Below are 21,495 nucleotides of genomic sequence, written 5' to 3' on the forward strand. Positions count from 1 at the left end.
TGCTGTGCAAAGGCAATTTTTAATGCATCAGTGTTGCTTGGGTAACAATCGTTTGTTCCAAGTAAAAGAGCACATCTTGAATGTTGGGGGCCTTGAGAATCCATTGACAGGTTTTCTTCTTGTCTGAAGCTATTAATTAAGTTACCAGTGATTTCTCCCGGATCTGGTGCACTGTCTTTAGTTAAGCTGATGTCTAGCCTGGCTCCACTGCAGAAGGAACTGAGTGGTGGGGAAGGCTTTGCTTCCTGTTCGATTTGTTTCTCTCTTTCTCTCTGTGTGCATCTTCTGTATGAGGTTCTGGGTTTCTCAATACTGCATTCTTGGCATCCTCCCCAAACTACAATTCCCAGAATTCCTAACATGAAGAAAGAATCATGAAACCTAAACCAGTCTAAGTTTGCAATCAACATTCCCACTGGGGATCCTGAACCCCTTTCAGTCTGAGGGTTAGATTCCACTTCGGAGAAGCTCCCAGAATCTTGAACATAGAGAGAGAACCAAGGCACCTAAACTGGATTAAGTTGCTAATCAACAGAAAATAATCAGCCTTAAAAGAAGAAAAGCAACAGCTCAGCTAATACGTCCATTTCAGTGAAATCATTTGGCGACTGTCATCAGAATGAATTGTTCGATTTGAGCATCAGCAGGAGCAGCGCCCGGGGATTCTGCATCCGCTGCACCACGGACACACCCGGCTTCATTCCTCGCTTTCTTGGGGACCATTTCGTGGTGCCAACTTCACCATGATCGGCTTCTCTGGTGTCAGAAGCAATAGAGGGCCCATCTTGAGGGGAATCTGCAGCAAAGTGGGAAAAGGAAGGCAAGGAACATTCACCAACCGGCTGACGCCCCTTTGATGGCCAGCCAGTGGCAGAAGAGGCTTTTAAGGTGTAGGCCCAGCTGGAGGGTGTCCTGCAGCTCGTGGAGCTAATCCAAGGCAGCCGAATCAAGGGATCCGATGCCAAGAGCCAGCCTCTCTGGACGGCATCTTCTCCTCTGGGCATCCCTGGCTTTAGCATGAGTGGAAGGGGTTCAGTGCTAAGGGCAATTCCGCATCCTTCCAGATTGCGGGGAGAAACTGCGAATGGGTTGCATCCAGAGCTGCTTGTTGCGTTTATCCCGATCGCTGCCCTGTAACTTGATTGGCGCCTTTTTCTTGCAATTTGAGATGCGGTCCCGGGTACAGGCACAGCATGGCTGCAGGGAGGTATCCCGAAGGACAAGCCACCGGCCCCAAAGGTGGGGTAGAAGTCCAAAACGTGGTCAGAGCTCAGCTCATGAAGTAACTCCTCTGAGCCCACCCGGCACCAGGGGAAACCTGCCGCATAACAATCCCAACTGCTGCCTAGGGGGGTCTTCAATGCGTGGGAGGCTGGTCGCCTTGGCAGGTGCTGGAGGAAGCACCTGGAGATGCACTGGTGAACATCAAAGGGGCGTCAGCCGATCGGTGAATGTTCCCTCAGGACCAGGAAGGCTGGGCTGCTCTGTAGCACAGGGCAGGCTGCCAACCCTGCTCTCCACAACGGGATGCACAACATGGAGGCCTGGACGTCCACCGGCTGATTTCCCCCCTCCAGCTGCAGCTCCCTCCGCGCTTCTATTTCTCCTGCATAAACAAGCACGCTTGTGTGCATTCCCGGGCTGGACTTTGCCAGTCCCCCTTCTGGAGCAGCCGTTGGCAAAGGACGAAGTTGGCACGATAAAGAGCTGGGGCTAAGCAGAAAACGGGCTTCCGTTCCGCCACACTTCAGAGGGAATCTCCCTCCCTCCCTTCCTACACAACGATGATGGTGCAGAAGCCACCTCTTCTTGGCCTCTGGCCAGGCCAATTTTTAAAGAATGACCCAAGGAGCAAATCGGAGAGGTTTTGCTTTGTTTCTAACCAGCCTAAGACATTTCGTTCCCGGGTAGAAGAAAAGGCCGCGCAGCCAACTTTTCTCATACCAGCTCGAGTTACCTGTGACCCGCCGGAGCGCTTTAGCTCTCGGATGGTGTGGCAAAGCCAAGCAACCGTTGTGTCTCCCATTCCCATCCCTCCCCCAACAGTTTTCCAGCCCTTGTAAGAGTTCAGAGCACTTCAAATGCATTATCGGATTATCTTCACGATAACCCTGGAAAGGGTGAGATGGGCTCTTTGCCCAAGACCCACCATCTGCTGAGTTCATGGCAGGGATAAGATTTGAACCCAGGACTTCCCCATCCTTGCCATGAGGCCTAATTAATTAGCGTCCGTGGTTAAATTCCAGTATGGCTCCAACTGTGTTTCCTATTCTGTGCAGTGTGGTGCAGTGGTTGGATATTGGACGGGGACTCAGGAGTCCAAGGTTCGAGTCCTCGCTCAACCATGAATCTCAGTGGGGCATTTTGGGTCAGCCACCAACTCCCAATCTGACCTACCTTGCAGGGTTGGTGTGAGGATAAGATGAAAAGGAGGCTGATGTTAGGCACCCTGCATTCTTCACAGCAAAACACTCAGGATAGAAACGTAATAAGCAGGCAAACAATTTTCCTGCACGAGGCAGAAAATAACAGCCACTCAGCTATAACCGAGTTGTAGATTACGCAAAGCTAGCCAAGATATCTTGGCACACGAGGTTGAAAATCCTACAGACACTTCCTCCTCCACACCCCGTTCCTGGCAGTAAAAGGGTAATCACCACCAAATAAATTTACAAGTTCCTACCATTTATGACACCCCCAAAATCTACTGTTTGCAGTTGTTTTGCTTCTTCTAATAGATTGGCCCGCTCTGAATCCATAAATAGAGTTTATAAATAGTATTCCTTTGCATAAATAGTATTGCTTTTTAACGTACAGAAAAAGGCAATTGACACGATCCGGGGGCTGGAGCATGAGAAACAGTTGCAACGGCTGGGATTGTTCAGCTGAGAAAAACAGTGAGTAAGAGGGGACAATAAAGGTATAAAATTAGGCATGGTGTGAAAATTCTGATTGGATTGCAGCTGCTCTGGTTTTATTGGTTATTGTTTCAGTGTTTATATGTGCTTCCTGACTTTTATATGTTTAATTTTTAACCTTTGTTCGCCATCCCTTGATTATGGGGCTGTATAAAATTGAAATAAATAAAGTGGATGCGCAGGTATTGGAGGGGGGAACTTGGGGGCAGACTAAAGGAAGCATTTCACACAGCAATGGGGTTTCTGTCTGTGAGATGTTGGGATAGCCACCGAGTTGGGTGGATTTAAAAGGGGACTGAATAAATTCATGGGGAGAAGGCAATCCATGCGACTAGTCCTGATGGCTGCATGCATCAGAGGCAGCACACTAGGGCACGCCAGTCACTGCGGAACATGGGTGCTGTTGCACTCAGGGACTACTTGAGGAATCCTGCAAGCAGCTGATAGTCCACTGTGTGAACAGACACATGGACTAGGTGATCCCTCGGTCTCCACCCGCAGGGCTCTTTGGATGTCCTTACAGTACCATCTTCCATATATCGAATCCTTCTTTTTCTATGGACCCCCCATAACCACACCTCTCTGGGTGGATTACAACAATCCATAAAACAAGATGATAAAAGACAATACAAAATAAGTAAAATGCAAATAAGGTAAAATGTAATTAAATGTTGTAAAATCAGAGATGCATTAAAAAACAGCTAAAAGGACAAAGAATGACCATGCAAAGACATCTGGGATAGGTCATTCCATCAAGCCCCTGGGTATCGGAGCCTGTCCTTCATGGCCTCAGCATAAAGGGATGCCATAACCCAGCACTGAATTTTGTGACCTTTCCTTTATTGTAGCTGAGGTCATAGCCCTTACTGTTTACACCCTGTGAACCCTGTTTGGAAAGCTTCCTGGATGAAATGGGATGGAAAGGGAACTTCCCTCAAGCTGCAGTTCTTTCGCGAGCCTCCAGAGGTGCCTGGTTGTTTTGGGACCGCTTTCTCCTGCTGCTTTTGCACAAGCCCTTGTCTTACTACGGCCCTCTCCAACACGGGGCCTCTGAGTGGGAAGGTCCTGCAACAGCAGGGGGTTGGACCTGATGGCCTTCACAGCCCCTTCAAACTCCACTATCTATGATCCTAAGCTTCCCAATCTCTTGGCTAGGTGTGATGGGACCCGCAGTTCAAAACCTGGAAGGCTTCTGGCTGGAGAATCCTGCCCTGATGTATCCCTGTTTCTGTGAGAAAACCATGCAAAAAGGAAGGAGATCAAACAATATGACAAGTCCCAGAAGGACCACGAGAAGTGACCAGGTCCCCACGGAGAAGCTAGGAAGGAGTTCCATCCCGGCTCTTCTCTGGGCGCTGCTTCCTCCGTTCACCCCAGTCCAGTGGGCTCGGGGGCGTCAGTTCTCTCTTACACTTGACCAGCACTGGAGCAGAGGGCAAGAATCATGCAACTTCCTTGATTAATTCATTTATGTTTACTCCTTTAAGTAGAAGATTGACAGAGCCTTGTTTTGGTTTAGCTAATGGGAAAGCTTAAGTTTGGCTAATGAGAAAGCGGTGGCTGGGCCGATGGAAAACAGAAGGGGACGAAGCGCCACCGTGGGGAAACGGGCCGGTCTGGGGAACACAGAATGCCCTGCTTGCCCTCTCGTGAAAGAGCTTTCCCCTTGCTCAGTTTCATGAGCAGGTAAATCATCGACAGGTTTGTGTTTTTCGCACCGGCACAAATGCACACAGGCATGGAGGTTCTCCGGGTGGCCTGCTCAATTCGGAATGGACTGCTCTGCAGAGGGACTGTGCATTGTAGGGGATTCTGGGTAATATATAACAGCATGAATCCAGGGAGTCTTTACCCCAGGGCGTTGACAGGGCACCCTGGTTCCTCACGGCATGGTGAGAAGATTGTGAGTTGGGCTGCAACCAGAGCGAGTTTTGCTCCTTAAAAACAAGGGAACAACAAGCCCCAAATATACAATTCTGTAGGGGGACAGTGGAGAATCCTCTAGCCCCGCCAAAGGATTTGAATTTGTTAACGAAATCCCCAAAGAAACAGCAACATGACCACCCAACCCCCTCATTTCTCAACAAAAAAGTGTGGAGAGGAAAATTTCTAAAGAGCCTCAGGCTGGCCTGCAGACAGGGAAAAAGCAGGCAGGTTTAAATGAACAAGCTGACTTAATGCAAACAGGGGAATGCTTAGAGGGACTTAAAAATGGATTTAAAAAGTTATATTTTTCTTACCTTCAATCCTTTTTTAGCATCTTCATCTCTCCCTCCCTCCCTCCGTCCCTCTCTCTCTTCAACCCCCCTCTCTTCTGTTTCCCGCTCTGTATTCCCACTCTGTATATGCGCGCAATGGGGGTGTGGGGTAGCTGGCACAGGCACAGTTGAGCTGTTACAATTTGACGCGTGCACCAGCTCTCTGCTCAGTTTCCGAGAATGCCTGCGCCAGCTCAGAGCTTTTGGACTCACTCAGAGATTGCTTTCTCCGAGTGAGTCCAAAACCACTGAGGCAGGCTGGATAAGTGAGCATGGCGGGCTGGATCTGGCCCATGGGCCATAGTTTGAGGACCCATGATTTAGAAGGTGGAATCTGCATTTGGCAGAGGGTATTTGCATCTACTAAACCATGACACATCTTACATTCCCCCTAAAGAAGCTATATATTTATTTTGGGCTTGCACTGGTTGGCTGCACTTACTTCTGCAGCTAATTATTTATTTTTCTTTGCTTCGAAACAATAAGCCAGAGACACATTTGCACTAATGCCTTAATTTCTGAAACTTTCTGATAATTTCTGATAACGTGCTGTGCAAAGGCAATTTTAATGCATCAGCATCGCTTGAGTAACAATTGTTTGTTCCAACTAAAAGAGCACATCTTGAATGTTGGGGGCCTTGAGAATCCATTGACAGGTTTTCTTCTTGTCTGAAGCTATTAATTAAGTTACCAGTGATTTCTCCCGGATCTGGTGCATTGTCCTTAAGTTTAGGTCTAGCCTGGCGCCATTGCAGAAGGAGCTGAGCTATGGGGAAGGGTTTGTTTCCTGTTTGATGGAGGGTTCCTTCCCCTTTGCAGGAAATGTGGGGTGCCTTGAGCAGCAGTGCCATTGCAGCAGGTGAAATGCAGCTAAATGTTAGGTTGACTTGCCCTGTGAGAGCAAGATATGGGGAAAGAGAGCGGGTCATGGTGGGGTCATGGTAGAGCTTCAGCTTCACAGAGACATTGTGATAATTGCAAGTTTAGTTTAACACCAACAAAAGGTTCAAGAAAAAGGATGGAAGAAAAAGATGGGTTATTATTCTATTTAATATGCTACTTCAGGGACAGGTGAGGCCTGGCCCCCCAGATTGACTACAGATCCCATTGGTCCCAGCACTCAATAGTGAGGCATGATGGGGAATGTAGTGCAACATCACTCAGACATGTTACCTATCCCTGGACTAACTTATATCCAGCTTCCAAGATGGAAATTCTTCCAGAGTAGCTTAAAAGTGAAAGTGGATCACAAGACCAAGGCTGAGTTCAGACAACACAGTAGCTCTCAGTTGTGCCGAGGCACAACCACACCTTATATTCATCGCTGGTGATGACTAACAAATAGTTAGTGAAATGGATGCGCAGCTATTTTACTTATTTTATACCATTTTTCACCTTGCTTTAAAAGTATTTTTCCACCAGGGTGGTTCATAAAAAGGTAAAGTAAATCATTATCAAATTCTTCCAGATAGTCATGCAAAAATATATTGCCCAGTTCTGTAATTTCTGTAAATGATGGAGAATAATCTTTGCAAATCCATACACCCATGAAGCAAATGTTCTGCTCCAGGGAAGAAAGCCGCTAAATCAAAATCAGGAAGATGCCTTTTCTGTCTACCCTAGAAACTCTCTCTCTCTCTCTCTCTCTCCCCCTCCCTCTCTCTCTCCCCCCCCACCCGTGTGTGTGTGTGTGTGTGTGTGTGTGTGTGTGTGTTCTGCATGAGGTTCTGGATTTCTCAACACTGCATTCTTGGCATCCTCCCCCAACTACAATTCCCAGAATTCCAGCCATGAAGAAAGAGCCATGACCCCAAACTGCTCTAAGACTGATCAACATCCCCACTGGGGATCCTGAATGCCTTTCAGCTTGAGAGTTGAATTCTACTTCAGAGAAGCTCTTGCCGTCTGCATTCCTGGGTTGGGGGACAGAAGTACAGCAGTGGAACCCAAACTATCAGCATGTTTTGTTTTGATGTTTTAACGCCAGGTAACTAAGAACCTTTCTTACCTTTCCTATTGGGAAGAAACTGCACCAAAGCCAGGGAATCACTGGATTAGCGGAGGTCAGAGGATAAGCGGTCGGAGCCTCAGGAAAGGAATCTGTAACTGGGGTTAGACTGGGGCCTTGAGGGGTCTGGTGGACAGCTGGTGGCCACCATCTGCACCGAGTGCTGGCCTAGAAAGTCCTTTGATCTGATCTACATGGATTCTCATATGCTCTTACATGAGTGCATGGCTGAGGTTTCCCACCCTTACTGGAAATGTCCCCATTATCTGTCGATCAGCTGCATAGCTCCAGAAGGTTCAAATGACTTGCAAGCCAGAAACGTAAGGATTGCGTCCCCCCACCCACCCACTTTTCCCCCTATCTATAACTGAAAAGTTGTGGCCATCATACTTTGGGCACAACACGAGAAGGCAAAACGCCTTGAAGAAAACAATCAGGTTAGGGAAAGTCGAAGGCCGAAGAAGAAAAGGAAGGCCCAAACGAGATGGGTGGGCTCCATCCAGGAAGCCACAGCCCTGCATTTACACGAGCTGAACAGGGTTTTCATGAGTAGGACATTTTGGAGAGCTTCCGCTCAGAGGGTTGCCATAAGTCAGAGATGACTGGACAGCACATAACAACAAAAATATCAGCCGTAAAAGAAGCAAAACAACAGCTTGGTTAATGCGTCAATTTCAGTGAAATTACTTGGCAACTGTCATCAGAATGAATTGTTCGATTTGAGCATCAGCAGGAGCAGCGCCCGGGGATTCTGCATCCGCTGCACCACGGACACGCCCGGCTTCATTCCTGGCTTTCTTGGGGACCATTTCGTGGTACCAACTTCACCATGATCGGCTTCTCTGGTGTCAGAAGCAATAGAGGGCCCATCCTGAGGGGAATCTGCAGCAAAGTGGGAAAAGGAAGGCAAGGAACATTCACCAACCGGCTGACGCCCCTTGGATGGCCAGCCAGTGGCAGAAGAGGCTTTTAAGGTGTAGGCCCAGCTGGAGGGTGTCCTGCAGCTCGTGGAGCTAATCCAAGGCAGCCGAATCAAGGGATCCGATGCCAAGAGCCAGCCTCTCTGGACGGCATCTTCTCCTCTGGGCATCCCTGGCTTTAGCATGAGTGGAAGGGGTTCAGTGCTAAGGGCAATTCCGCATCCTTCCAGATTGCGGGGAGAAACTGCGAATGGGTTGCATCCAGAGCTGCTTGTTGCGTTTATCCCGACTGCTGCCCTGTAACTTGATTGGCGCCTTTTTCTTGCTCATTCCCCTTCCACTCGGCCTCTTCCACAGATAACACGTGCTCTTCCCAAATGAAAGCACAGTGACGGCATTTTATCCCTTTATCCTCATACTCCTGAACCAGCTCTGGGGAGGATATGCAGTTAGCCTTATTCAATGCCGTCTAAAAGCAGGAATGAGGTCATGAGAGTCCTACTTGAGCCTGATTGGATGCAGTTTTACGAATCGAATCGAATCGAATCGAGGAAGGGAGGGAGGGAGGGAGGGAGGAAGGAAGGATATTGTCACGATCCTACTGAATTTCCTGCACTTGCCACCGAGGAAAATGTTATCCAGCTTGTTCCTTTCCCTGACTTTCCTTTAAACTGCTGCAGCTTTTATATGCAGATCAAGTCCCCTTTCTCAGAAAACAGGGGCGCCTTACCCCACCACACAACACTTCCAACACACCTCCTCCTCTGCATGCACACCCTAAATCCAGCCATCTCACCTGAGTTTCTTTGCAGACTCGGAATGAGAAACGCTGCAAAAGGAGTGTGATCGCAACCTTGATGGTGACGAGAGCGAACCTCATCCCGATGCAGTTCCGGGGACCAGCGCCAAAGGGCAGGTATATGTATGGATCCCTGTTTTCTCTGTTCTCCTTGCTGAACCTGTTTCATTCAGAAGGGCAAGAGAAATGGAAGCTAGTCCAGATACCACACCCAGCAGAGACGATGCCTGGATGCGTGAGACTCAGACGGATGCCAGCAGCTCAGAACATTCACTGGCAAGCTTCTGCCAGGTTAAATAGGCAGCTGCCTATGGATTCACTCCATTTTATTTCGCTTAGTGGAAGTGTGCAGGGAGCCCAACTGGACTGGGAACGTGGCCTGCAGGTAGGGCCAACTCAGTGTCAACCGAATGCCAACTCAGGGGCTTTTTGTCCCAAAATTCACCCCAAAAGGAGGAAACATCCGATGGTGCCATGAGTTCCTCTGCCGTCAACTTCCCTGGGGAAAGTTGAAGGCAGAGGAAGGAAAGGAAGACCAAAGAAGAAATGGACAGACTCCATCAAGGAAGCCACAGGCTTGAGTGGACACGAGCTGAGCAGAGCTGCCAGGGCAGGACATCATGCCAGGCATGTCTTCATAGGTTCCCCGTAAGTCTGACACAACTTGTCGGCACGCAACAACTGCAATGCCATCCTAACTCCTACTGAAGGCCACAATCCGAGGGTTGTACTGTTTACCTCTCAGGTCTGAACTCCTTGGGCTCTGGCCAGTATTCCGGGTTCAAATGCAGGATGTAGACTGGGATCGTCACCAATGTTCCCTTTGGAATAGTCACCCCGTTCACTTGCACGCTTCTCTTGCAATCCCTTGTAAGCCGTGGTAAAACAGGATACATTCTCAGTGTTTCACTCAGGACCATGCCCAGGTACTCCAACTGCATGACGGCGTCGTACGTGGGGGGAGTCTTCCCGAGAATTAAAGGCAAGAGGTTATTAGGGCTGAATGCAAAATACAGCTTTCTCATTCTCAATTCAACGTTCTCCTCCTTCTCAACCTAAATACAACTTTCTGATTCTGCAGCCGAAAAGGAAAATCTGAGATGCCCACACAGCAACTGTTCTGGTAGACATCGTTTTTCTGAGATTGCTGCCAAAGGCCCTGAAGAATCTGGCTTGACATTTAAAATCCTCTCTTAAGTTAACAACCAATCATTTATCCGTAATATTTAACATAATAGCACAGACTGGCATTATTCCTCCAGATTTCTTGCTTGCAGTGCTGAGGAGAAAACACGTGTTTTAAATGAAGTAGAAATGTAAGGGCCAAAGTGAACGTGAGATGGGATATGCATCAGCAAGGATATTAGAGCATTGTTTTTATAATAATTATTGATAATATTGATAATAGTTCCAGTGTTTGCCTCCGGTTTGTGCTTCTGCTCCTCTCCACGCACACCTGCTATTCTGAAGGAAGTCCAGCATGCAAGCGGAAGGACCCGGTTTGTGGCTGCCGGACGAGGATTCTCCCTCCTCCCTGCTCAGGAACGGGCTCTTACCTGGCTGGGGAGGGCCGAATCGATCTCATCCTGAAGCTTCTGCTGGACTTCCAGATGTGTGGCTAAAACATAAGCCATGGAGCCCAGCACATTGCTGGTCGTCTCGTATCCAGCAAAAACGAAAACGAAGGCCTGGGCCACGATTTCTTCATCAGTTAAGCCTGTGGGCAGACCAAGGTGGGAGAACAGAAGCCCCAACTCTGCAGCACGTACAGCAGAAGCCGTCTTTGTCCTTCGTATAGTATGCAAGGATTTTTCGTACGATAAGCTAATGATCGGGTAGATCTTCCTGACTTGCTTGACATATTTAGAATACTGCCCATAAACTGCCAATTATTCCTTTTGGGCGGTGCAATTAGAATATCTGACGCCAAAAAAGCCCAAGACATAATTTTTTAAAAATCACCTTAGCCTCTCATTTTAATTTTTCCCTAATCTCTCGGAAAAAAAGAACTTCCTGGAGCAACAGATGGATTTTCTTCGCCGTGTTGATCAATGTTCGCATGTCATACGAATGAAATTATACATTTCACTCAGCAACTTCGATTTTTTGCAGATTCTGTCATCATGGATCAAAGACCCTTAAAATCATTCTCGCCAAGTCCTGACAAAGAACATTCCAGCTGCCTTGGATTGCTACAGATGGACCTGGATGTCCTGTGCTTTTCCCAGGATTTGGGCAATGGCTTGGAGGCCACCTGCAGCCAGCCCTGCCAAGTGCCAGAGCTAAAGTGTGCAACCCGTCGGTTTCTTGAAGAGAGACCTCTTCAGAGCATGAGCAGGATGCAAGCCACAGGATCTCTCTCCTCTGGTAGGCCCAGGGCAACCTGGCAAGTCTTGCAGCAGCGAAGTCTCTCCTTCCCTCCTACCCAAAGGCCATCGATGCTTCCAGACTCTTCCTTCCGTCCATCACTCACCAAAGCGATGCTTGTGGCAGATGGAAGGGGACAACAAGCATGTCCAGGGAGTGGCCACCTGGCTAAGGTAAGACCCTTTCCTCCAGGGCACGCATGTGAGAAGGGGTCTGTGTAGAGGGTCTTCTTGTGAAAAGACTTCCCTGACAATGCAGGAGAAGCAGTGCAAACTGCAGGGACAGCTGCCATGTGAACGCTAGGTTTTCCCTGGTTGCTTGCGGGTTATATTGAGTCATTCATGGGCTCAGGACAATGACGTAACAACAGACACGGCCACCATCTGACCCAAAACCAGTGTGACAGGGGCCATTCCAGTTTGGCGTCGGCTCTTCACATAAGCACGAACTACTTTCTCCAATCCAAGGGACCATTACTTCTATTTACGCACTTGCTAACAGAAGATGCCCGGCGACACGGCAAAGCGCATCATGCTCCAGTTCGGGACTACATTTTATTATTTATTTATTGGTTTAGCAAACTTACATGCCGCCCCATTTGCCTAAGCCTCGGGGCAGCTTACAAATAAATAAATAAATTTTAGAAGGTTTTTAGTTTGGTTTAATGCCAAGCGGGGATGCGGGGGGGGGGGGGGAGGCCTTGCATCCCCAGACATAGCTGCCTGCAGGCTCCACCTCGCCACCTACCTTTATATGAGTGATCCATCCCATTACTTATCTGGGCACTGCCAGAGTCTTGGGAATCTAGCATCAGCTGCAAGAAATCCACTCGGCTCTGGGAATCAAAGACATGGATTCGTGGAGAGAAAGAGAGGAGAGGAAAAACATCTTGGGACACCCATTGACTAGATGGTGGAAGATACATGATTCTTTCTCTCTGTGTGGGTGTGTAAAGGCTCAAAGCAGCTGCTGGGGTCCCAATTAACACTGAAACTGGGAATGGATGAGGTCAGGTTACCATGCAAAGTAACAGACTTCCCCATCAAGCTTCCGATTCACGCCAATGTGACCCTACAGTTCCAGCCTCCGAAGGCTGACAAAACAGCAACTCAGAAAGACCATCGTCTGCTTTTAGTGACACTGTCACACAATCACATCTGACTGGGCATGTGATGATGTCACTGTTCTTAAGGCAAAAGAAGACCTACTGGAAAACAAGAATGATGGAGCAAGAATACAGGCTGGTTAGACCCAGGAACCGACTGGATTGAAAACAGTCTGGTTTGGGGGATCTTTGGGGGAAGGCAGAATTTTTCCATGCCAGAAATGTTCCCCTCCAAACTCTGGCACAGCCTTGATGCTTACCCCGAGGCCTTCCTTCAGCCGTGCTTCCTTTATTTTTGCAAAGGTTCTTGCAAAGAAGTCTAAACCTTGCTGGGAGATGCCATCCACACCTAATGCCTGGAACAGTGGAATGAGGAATGGGAATACAGCTGCAAAGAAGAGAAACTCTCCGTGAAAAGGATGCAATGTCCGTGCAGTACAATGTAACATTCCACCCCGGTGGCTGTAGCTGCGCAAACCATACAGAAATGCTAACAAGGTGGAGCCTGAATGCTTGAATAGCCTGTTCGCTTCGTCCAATAGCCCAGAGCTACTAATCCACGCACTGAAAAGCTCAGGGTGATAAATACACACATGCAAATGTAGTCCTTGTGTAAGACGGTGTGTGCATTTTTGAACATTGCATCACTGCTTCATAACATAAGTGCATGGGTGAAGACACCTGTGTGGCATCCGCAGCTTTAATGATCTCTCTTGGGTGGCTTTTTATCCGTGGCCAAAAAACCAGGACTGAAAATGGACAGTGCTGTGTATAACATATGCATGTACTAATTTTTACATGCATGCGGCCCGTTTCTACTTGAAATAATAACACAGCACATTTTGGCACCTGAGCACATGACCTGCATGCCCGCCTGTGAGCATCTGTGGGGATTTCGGAAATCAGAAAGAAACATACACGTCAGAACGATGCGTGGAGTAAAAGGTTTAGCCTGGATTAGATTCCTGAAGGTCTTGAAGAAAGGGTCGTTGGGGTTGTTCATGGAGTCTGTGTTCACACCAAAAGAGGTACTGGTGATGACATCCATGCTGTATGGGCCGAAGATGCTGGTGGGGGAAAGAGAAAGTGCGAATGAGGCACTGAAAGCTCTCGCATAGCTGATACCAGAAGAAGCAGGAAAGCAGAGCCATGCAGCTTTCTGGTTGGGCCTCTGAAGCAGGGAGCTCATCTGCTCCCCTTCCCTGCGTATTTCTAACTGAACATTGTTTTCTGAAATCATACATGCTTCTTTCCCTTGCTCCTATGTCCTCTTTTACCAATTGAACTGTTCTTAGGAGACAAGATCCTATGCAGGGACACAGAGAGACTTCAGAGTGTGGTTGAAAAGCGGGTGACTTACTTACTCAGAGTGTGTTTGAAAAGGGGGTGACTTCCCCGTGACTTACTTACCCTTTCACATCCACAGGTTCTCCCATTTCCACTTTCTTCTGAACATTTTTCATCAGAGTCTCTCCATAATGTTTTATGATCGGAAACATCTGAAAGAGAAGCCAGAGGCACCCTTTTAAACATCTGTGTGGAGTTGGGGGTTCCTTCCTAGCTGCAGTGGACTTCTAAAATAACAATGTAAAGCTAGGCTTTTTGAATATCCTCTTTGATGTATGGGTATTTCAGAGAGGATCTGGGTAGAAAACTCCTGGGGTGCCCCCACAGGTCTGGAAGTGTGGAATGCACTTTTCTTGAGTAGAAAAAGTGAGCTGCCAAGAAAACTCCCTGTTAAGGTGGCATTTTGGAAATCCATCTTGAAGCATGGGTATTTCAGCCCCGTATTATGACTAGGGTTGCACTCTAGGTTAGGGTTCAGGTTAACAAAACCTGAGTAGAGGCTCGCAATGAGCTTAGATTGGGAAGAAAGGACGAGCTGTGAAAAACAAGCAGACTGCTGCCATCTCAGAAATCCATCAACAGGAATGGGTATTTCAGCCCCATTAGGGTTACGGTTAGCGTTAAAGTCCAGTTTAGGCTTAGGGTTAGAATAACTGGGCTCTGCTCACATTGCAGGGATGTTTCCAGATGAGGTGTCGAGTATTTAATCTCACCGCCACTTTTACAGAATTTTGCATGAGGTCCAGGTCATGTCATCTTCAATGTGTAGCACTTCTTTGCTTTCCCAACGTTTCTTCTGTCATTTTTAAAATGCCTTTCTGTTGTTCAAACTAGGAACTCTCTACCTGGAACCACCCCAAGATAGTGCTTGACAACCGCTGCGTGTGTTTTGTTTCACATAAATTTGGTTGCATCTCGGACCAACCCATCTCACAGGGTTGTAGTAAGGATAAAATGGAGTAATATAAGCCACCTCGGATTCTCTCAGGAGGAAAGAGAGAGATGAATATATGGTGATAACAGTAATGATAATGATGATAATAATAATGAGAGACCAACTCATCAAGCAGGTGGAATTTGCAGCTGTAACAGTACTACCAGCCTTCAGAAGGCCTCTGCACATTGCTAAGACAACAGCTCTTCAGAGTGAGTTCCAGATGGTGCTCTTTCCAAGATCCTACCAACCCTCCCTCCGCACAGATCATGAGCTGATGTTCAGCCATGAGAAGCCATTGCATCAGCAAGGTGCAGAGAACCTCTGCAGCCCGGCCTGGCCTGGCTGGATGAGACTTGCTTGTGCCAGATGCAGTGCAGTCTTTCCAGGCATTGCTGACTCCCCTGGAAGCACCTGCTGGGTTAGACAGGACAAAGTCCGGATTAGAATAGGCCTTTACCTCCTTTAGCTTCCCACTGGTGAAGACGGGAGACAGCAAAGTGCGGATCCTCCTCCATTGTTCATCCATTGCTCTGGAGAGTATGGACTTCAATATTCCTTTAGTGAACAATTTCTAAAGATGATCAAGTAAGATACACGTCAGTATGTCAAGAATGTCTGGCCAGAGTCCTGTGAATGCATAGAGTAGGTTATCATCCTGCTTGGCTTTGGGAGATGAAGTCATCCACCTGCCTAGCATCCAGTGACAGCACAGCTGTAGCCCCACCATACGTCTCACCAGCTTTGGGTGACACAAGACCTTTTACACCACAAGAAGTAGGCAAATTGTGTGTGACTGGGACACGGGAGGCAAGGAGGGAAACTTGATGGCTTCCCCCACATGTCCCCACGATCCCCTGAATCCCACAGCTGCCTGAACCCAGGAGGAGTGCTTCCTGAATCGCGCTACTGGGTGAAGAGAACATGCAGTCTGCGAATCCATTCCCTGACCTCTGTCTGATGGGGTGGCATGCAAGACATCCCTCTTCCGCCCCGTCAGGTTGCAGCCTGAGAACGGGATGCTCACCTGCCGGTTGGTGAACACGGTGTAGCACTCCTTCACCAGGACAGTTTTGATTATGGTGGGGTCCAGGACAGCCAGCAGGGGCTGCCGGCCATTGTAAATCCTGCAGAAGGAGCAAAGGCTCATAGTACTGCCTCTACAGAAAGTGTGATCTCCATGGGGGTCTCCTGCGAGCTGAGACAAAATCCCTCCAACACCACGTAGCTGTCAGCTGAGTGCGTTCAGCCTGGGGAAAGCCCGTGGGGTGCCATTGCGGTGGCAGGTGGGCCAAAGGCCAGAGGAGGGGGCCAAAAAGACCCCAAGGTGTGGCGTATTTCCTCCTCGAACCACCAGGAATTGAACCCTAGGAGAGGCGATGCAATTTTCCAGAACGAGGGAAGAAGCTGCAACAGCTGGGAAAGAATCAGTCAGGGAAAGGGGGCACAGCTCTCTGAGGAACCCTCAGGAACGCTCAGTGGAGTCCTTCTCGCCCCAATCCCCGAAATGGGAATATAGCGACTGCCCAAACTCAGCTGGGATGGTTGCAGAGATGGCATACGGTGATCTACCCAGAGCAATCCAAGCGCAGATTCGGTTCTGTTTGCTAGTTTTGACACCTCCTCCTCCTCGGGGTGTATTTAGAGGAACAGTGGGACTTGGGCCGTGCTGAGAAATACAAGGTCACAAGGAAAGATGACTCACCCCCAGACTTTCCCATATTTGTCGAAGCACTTTCTATCAAACGTGATGATACCCTAGGGGAGAGAGAGAATCACACTAAGACTTGGGCCGGATTATGAGATACACCTCTTTGGAGCGCACAGAGGGGGCAGCACGTGCTTCCGGCACTTACGTTGCGGTATTCCCAGAGGTTTCCAAGGAAAGGCAGTGGCGTTGGGCCTGGAATGCCCAGATTCCTGAAAAGCCTGAATGGCCAAATTCCATACCTGTGCATTTTGAAGAAAGAGAAGGGGAGGGAAGCAGGAAGTTGGCATCCACTAAAGGACTGCGGCAGCCTGAGGAGCGGAAGCTTGATCACGCCTAGTGCCACAGGACAAAGGCATCACCAATTGTGTGATGCTCACAGGGGCAACTTTCTCTGCATGGAGACGCAGTGGGAAATCACTGCTTTGCCCTGGACTGCCAGCAGGTGCTTGCTATTCAGGCCGCCATCCAGGCCACTGCAAGGCCCCCGTTCTGCTCTCCTTCCTGATAGTTCCTGGCTTGGATCGGCCGAGGATGCCTTCAGACATGGGGGCACCATTGCTCACGGCTGGGGCACGTGCTTTGCACGCTGCATCCCAGTATCCATGGAGTGGAGGTGCTCAGCCCCTGAAGGCCATCTCTGCAGACCCCCAAAAGCTGCCCGGACCTCCCCACTGCCTCTGAATTTCTCACTCTCTTCAGATACCTCTGCTCTTCTCCTCAAGAGAACCTAATTCAGCTCACACGTTCCCTGATCCAGAGAGTCGAGAAGGACGCATCCCTCAGGACCAGGAAGGCTGGGCTCCTCTGTAGCACAGGGCAGGCTGCCAACCCCGCTCTCCACAACGGGATGCACAACACGGAGGCCTGGATCTCCACCGGCTGATTTCCCCCCTCCAGCTGCAGCTCCCCCCGCGCTTCTATTTCTCCTGCATAAACAAGCACGCTTGTGTGCCAGTCCCCCTTCTGGAGCAGCCTTTGGCAAAGGACAAACTTGGCACAATAAAGAGCTGGGGCTAAGCAGAAAACGGGCTTCCATTCCTTCACAATTCAGAGGGAATCTCCCTCCCTCCCTTCCTACACAACGTTGATGGTGCAGAAGCCACCTCTTCTAGGCCTCTAGCCACAACAATTTTTAAAAGATGACCCCAGTAGACAATCGGAGAGGTTTTGCTTTGTTTCTACCCAGCCTAGGACATTTAGTTCCCACCACAAGGTGATCAAACCAGTCAGTCCTAGAGGAGATCAACCCTGACTGCTCCGTAGAAGGCCAGAAATTGAAGATGAAACTCAAATACTTTGGCCACCTGATGAGAAGGAAGGACTCCCTGGAGAAGAGCCTAATGCTGGGAATAGATGGCAAAAGAAGGAGGGGACGGCAGAGGACGAGGTGGCTGGATGGGGTCACTGAGGCAGTTGGTGTGAGCTTAGGTGGAGTCCGGGAGACGGTGGCAGACAGGAAGGGTCGGACATGACTTTGCAGCTAACAACAACAACAGAAGAAAAGGCCACACAGCCAACTTCTCTCATACCAGCTCGACTTACCTGTGACCCGCCGGAGCACTTTAGCTCTCGGATGGTGTGGCAAAGCCAAGCAACCGTCGTGTCTCCCATTCCCATCCCTCCCCCAACAGTTTTCCAGCCCTTGCAAGAGTTCAGAGCACTTCAAACGCATTATCGGATTATCTTCACGATAACCCTGGAAAGGGTGAGATGGGCTCTTTGCCCAAGACCCACCATCTGCTGAGTTCATGGCAGGGATAAGATTTGAACCCAGGACTTGCATTGGACTGGATCCGATGGCCTTCATGGCCTCATCCACTAGGATTCCTGATCTCTTGGCCAGGTGTGATGGGACCCACAGTCCAACACCTGGAAGCCTTCTGGCTGGAGAATCCTGCCCTGATGTATCCCTGTTTCTGTGAGAAAACCATGCAAAAAGGAAGGAGATCAGACAAGACAAAGAATACATACAATATGACAAGTCCCAGAAGGGCCACGAGAAGTGACCAGGTCCCCACGGAGAAGCTAGGAAGGAGTTCCATCCCGGCTCTTCTCTGGGTGCTGCTTCCTCCGTTCACCCCAGTCCAGTGGGTTCGGGGGCATCAGTTCTCTCTTACACTTGACCAGCACTGGAGTAGAGGGCAAGAATTACGCAACTCCTCTGATAATGATGTTGTTTTTGCTCCTCTAAGTAGAAAGCTTTGCTTTGGTTTAGCTAATAGAAAAGCTTTTGTTTGGCTAATGGCAAGGTGTCGGGGACAAAGCTCACTGTGGTGAAACGGGCCGGTCTGGGGAACACAGAATGCTCTGCTTGCCCTCTCGTGAAAGAGCTTTCCCCTTGCTCAGTTTCATGAGCAGGTAAATCATCGACAGGTTTGCATTTTCCCCACCAGCACAAAATGCAAACAGGCCCGGAGGTTTCTGCATGGCCTGCTGCTCTGCTCATTTCTGCAAGATGTACCAATTTCCAGAGGAAAAAAGGGCAAAGAGCTGAGCTTCATCCTGCACAGATTCTGGAAGCAGGACCTTCTGGCACGTGGCAGGGAAAAGTCTCCTGGAGCAAAGTCCCCACTCTATGCAGGGTTATAAGAAGGCCGTTTGGCCTTCCTATCAACCCACATGAACCGAGACATCCCCCCGCAACCCCCATTTTGCAAGGGTGCTTTCACACGGACAGGGCCCCGCTGGGCAGAAGGTTCCCTGGAAGCAGCACATCTCGCAAAACATGTGAGCCGTGTGAAGCAATTCATACAAGGGAGCCAGTGTGGCCTAGTGGTTAGAGCATCGGACCGGGGCTCATGAGATCTGGGTTCTTGTCCCTGCTCTTGGTACTGCTTGCTTTAATAATTTGGGTATATACCAATATGAGGAGGCATCTGTGGATTCTGGGTTGGGATTCCTCACTCCCAGAACCCACCCTGGGCTGCACCTGCTGCTACCGAACCACCAACTTCACTGCCAAAATTGTGTGGACCAGCAACAATCAAAATAAAAGGAAAATGTGCCACAAAACGAGGCGTTGAGGGAGTTCTTTCCTGGTTTGCTCTCCCAGGAGATTGTCAAGGCGCCACTTGCCATTGGCTTTGTTCTGCGGCAAAACCACTTTGCTTTTTCCCAGCGCCGTGGGCAATTCAACGGCGTGTGGGGGCAAAAGCTGCAGGAGGGCTGTGTGTGACCCCACCCTTGGTCTGGGGCAAGCATCAGGACATTAGTCTGGGGTCTAAAGTTATCTAACCGCACCACCGATTCTTGTTATGCAGTGTCCAAAATTTGAGCAACGTCCTGTCTGACATTGATGGGGTGAGGAACGGGGAGCCGCTGTTGATGGATGGATGGATAGATGGATGGAATCGCTGACTTTAGCGAGCCTTGTGATTTAAAGCAGGTGACCTTATCCAACAGGAGGTTTTCATGCTCCTCACCTTCTCCCAGCCTTCGCTGTGACCTTCAGGTACCAATCAATCAGGGGATTAGTGAGGAATAACAATGATCTTCTCCGCGAAGCTGTCACTGAAGTTGATGGCAAAGGTTAGATCACTTCTGGATCCGAGCGTCTTCTGTCCCTGAAAAGCCAGCAGGGAAACTGAGGAAGGGGCCGTAGCTCAGCGGCAGGGTGCCGAGGTCCCAGGTTTGGTCTGAGGTATTTCTCCTTTTAAAAAGGGATCCACTTGGAAGGGATGGGGAAAAATTGCTGCCAGAAGTTCTTCAGAGCTGCTCTCCATCAGAGTAAGAACACTGGGCTGGAGAGGGTGCTGTATCCACTCTGGCTGGGTTCACACGTCACGACAAGCAACCCCGGTTTCTGGCGTGTGCATTGTTTTGCCTGAACGAGACTGCCGGAGGATCAAGCAGTTTCTGTGCTAGTCTGGTTCCCACCCTCCTTGCTCAGTCCTCCTGCACCCCATCGACCTTCATGCCTGGAGGGCTGGATGCAGCTGCCGCTCTTTCCAGCGGGCTCAGCGGTAGCTGCACCCCAGGGCTGTGGAAACCACAGTGCTGAGTTCAGACAGCTGGAGAAGCCCACGTGGAAACCATTGTGGCTTATTTCTAAATCACCAAACCTACCATGCTGAAATAGCACAACAGGGTTCGGATGAAAGAACAAAGCGACCTGCACAATTTGCCGCCGTGGCTTGCCGTGCCACGTACTTCAGCCTGGAGTTGGACGGGATTCTCCATGGTGCTGGGCCTATTTGGGGTATTTGCATATGAGCTTCAGGCATGGACTGCAGATCATTATGCAGTGATAACTGAGAGATGAGCCAGCCAGCTCTGTCGTGTCTTTCCAGGACAGGAGACCCAAGATCGTTCTTACTTGTGCCTTTTCATGTTGAAAAAGCAGCCATGGCAAAGGGCGACAATCAGACCTAGGACACGGTATTATGGGTGGATTTAAAACACCAAGCAAAGCACACCTTTATTCTATATCGCCATCTTGATTAAAATCCCCCAAGCCAACATTGCAATATGGCTTGAGAAGGCAAGTCCTTTTGGCACTATTAGTGTTGCAGGGGGCAGCTGAAGTAGTGGAGCCATTGATGAATCATGAAGCCCCCCCCCCTCCAAAAAAGAACAAGCAGTCTGGACACTGAGGGCAGAAGAGGAGACCAATTTGCGTAAATGTTGCACGTGCCGATTTATATGCCAGGGTGCAGCTTCAGCCACCATTAAAATTCAAATAGAGCATTTCATCATAGAATCAAAAAATGACCAGGTGTTCTTTGCACCCAGCGGAGGGTTTTTTAAAGAGTAGCAGCTTCAAGGAGCTTTCGAAATTCTGCCTGATGGATCCTTTACCTGGACTCGACCTGGACAGACCTTCATAGAGGGACCACCTTCAAAATGGAGAACACTTTCCTGGCAGCCTGCAAACGGAGGACTGTCCTCTGGAAACCGCACACGGCCTCTGCATTGCCAGGCAAGATGGGACGCTGACCATACCATCTTCTTTCCCAAAGTGTCCCATCGCTTGTGATTTCAATAATTCCCACGAAAAGCAATTAATTCAGCTGGATTCTAATGCCCAGACGCCGAGCCTTTCTACAACCTTCACTGCATGTTTTTGCAGCAGATAAAGTCCATAACCCTGAAATCTGCAAGCGTCTTTCGTCTTATTCTTTCCTCCTCC

At 49.2% G+C, this 21,495-nt stretch overlaps 1 protein-coding gene across 2 annotated transcripts; it reads right to left on the bottom strand.

Annotated features, from left to right (window-relative positions):
- Positions 1-575: 575 nt before the first annotated feature.
- Positions 576-18,669, bottom strand: LOC123025019 (cytochrome P450 3A24-like). 2 transcript variants are annotated; one of them, XM_044433422.1, is made up of 13 exons: positions 18,339-18,669; positions 16,513-16,606; positions 16,362-16,414; positions 15,684-15,783; positions 15,117-15,230; positions 13,786-13,874; positions 13,294-13,442; positions 12,636-12,763; positions 12,018-12,105; positions 10,460-10,620; positions 9,642-9,868; positions 8,901-9,063; positions 576-796 (listed from the first exon to the last, which is right to left on the bottom strand). In XM_044433422.1, exons 1-13 carry the CDS (start codon positions 18,407-18,409, stop codon positions 698-700), a joined length of 1,536 nt encoding a protein of 511 aa, XP_044289357.1. In that variant the 5' UTR covers positions 18,410-18,669; the 3' UTR covers positions 576-697. The 2 variants fall into 2 exon arrangements, with proteins under 2 accessions (XP_044289357.1, XP_044289356.1); XM_044433421.1 differs by lacking the exon at positions 576-796 and adding an exon at positions 6,198-8,066 and having other exon boundaries at positions 18,339-18,662.
- Positions 18,670-21,495: the final 2,826 nt, after the last annotated feature.

Source organism: Varanus komodoensis, unplaced genomic scaffold (genome assembly GCF_004798865.1).
Source record: "Varanus komodoensis strain SLA01 unplaced genomic scaffold, ASM479886v1 scaffold26, whole genome shotgun sequence".
Lineage (NCBI taxonomy): Eukaryota > Metazoa > Chordata > Lepidosauria > Squamata > Varanidae > Varanus > Varanus komodoensis.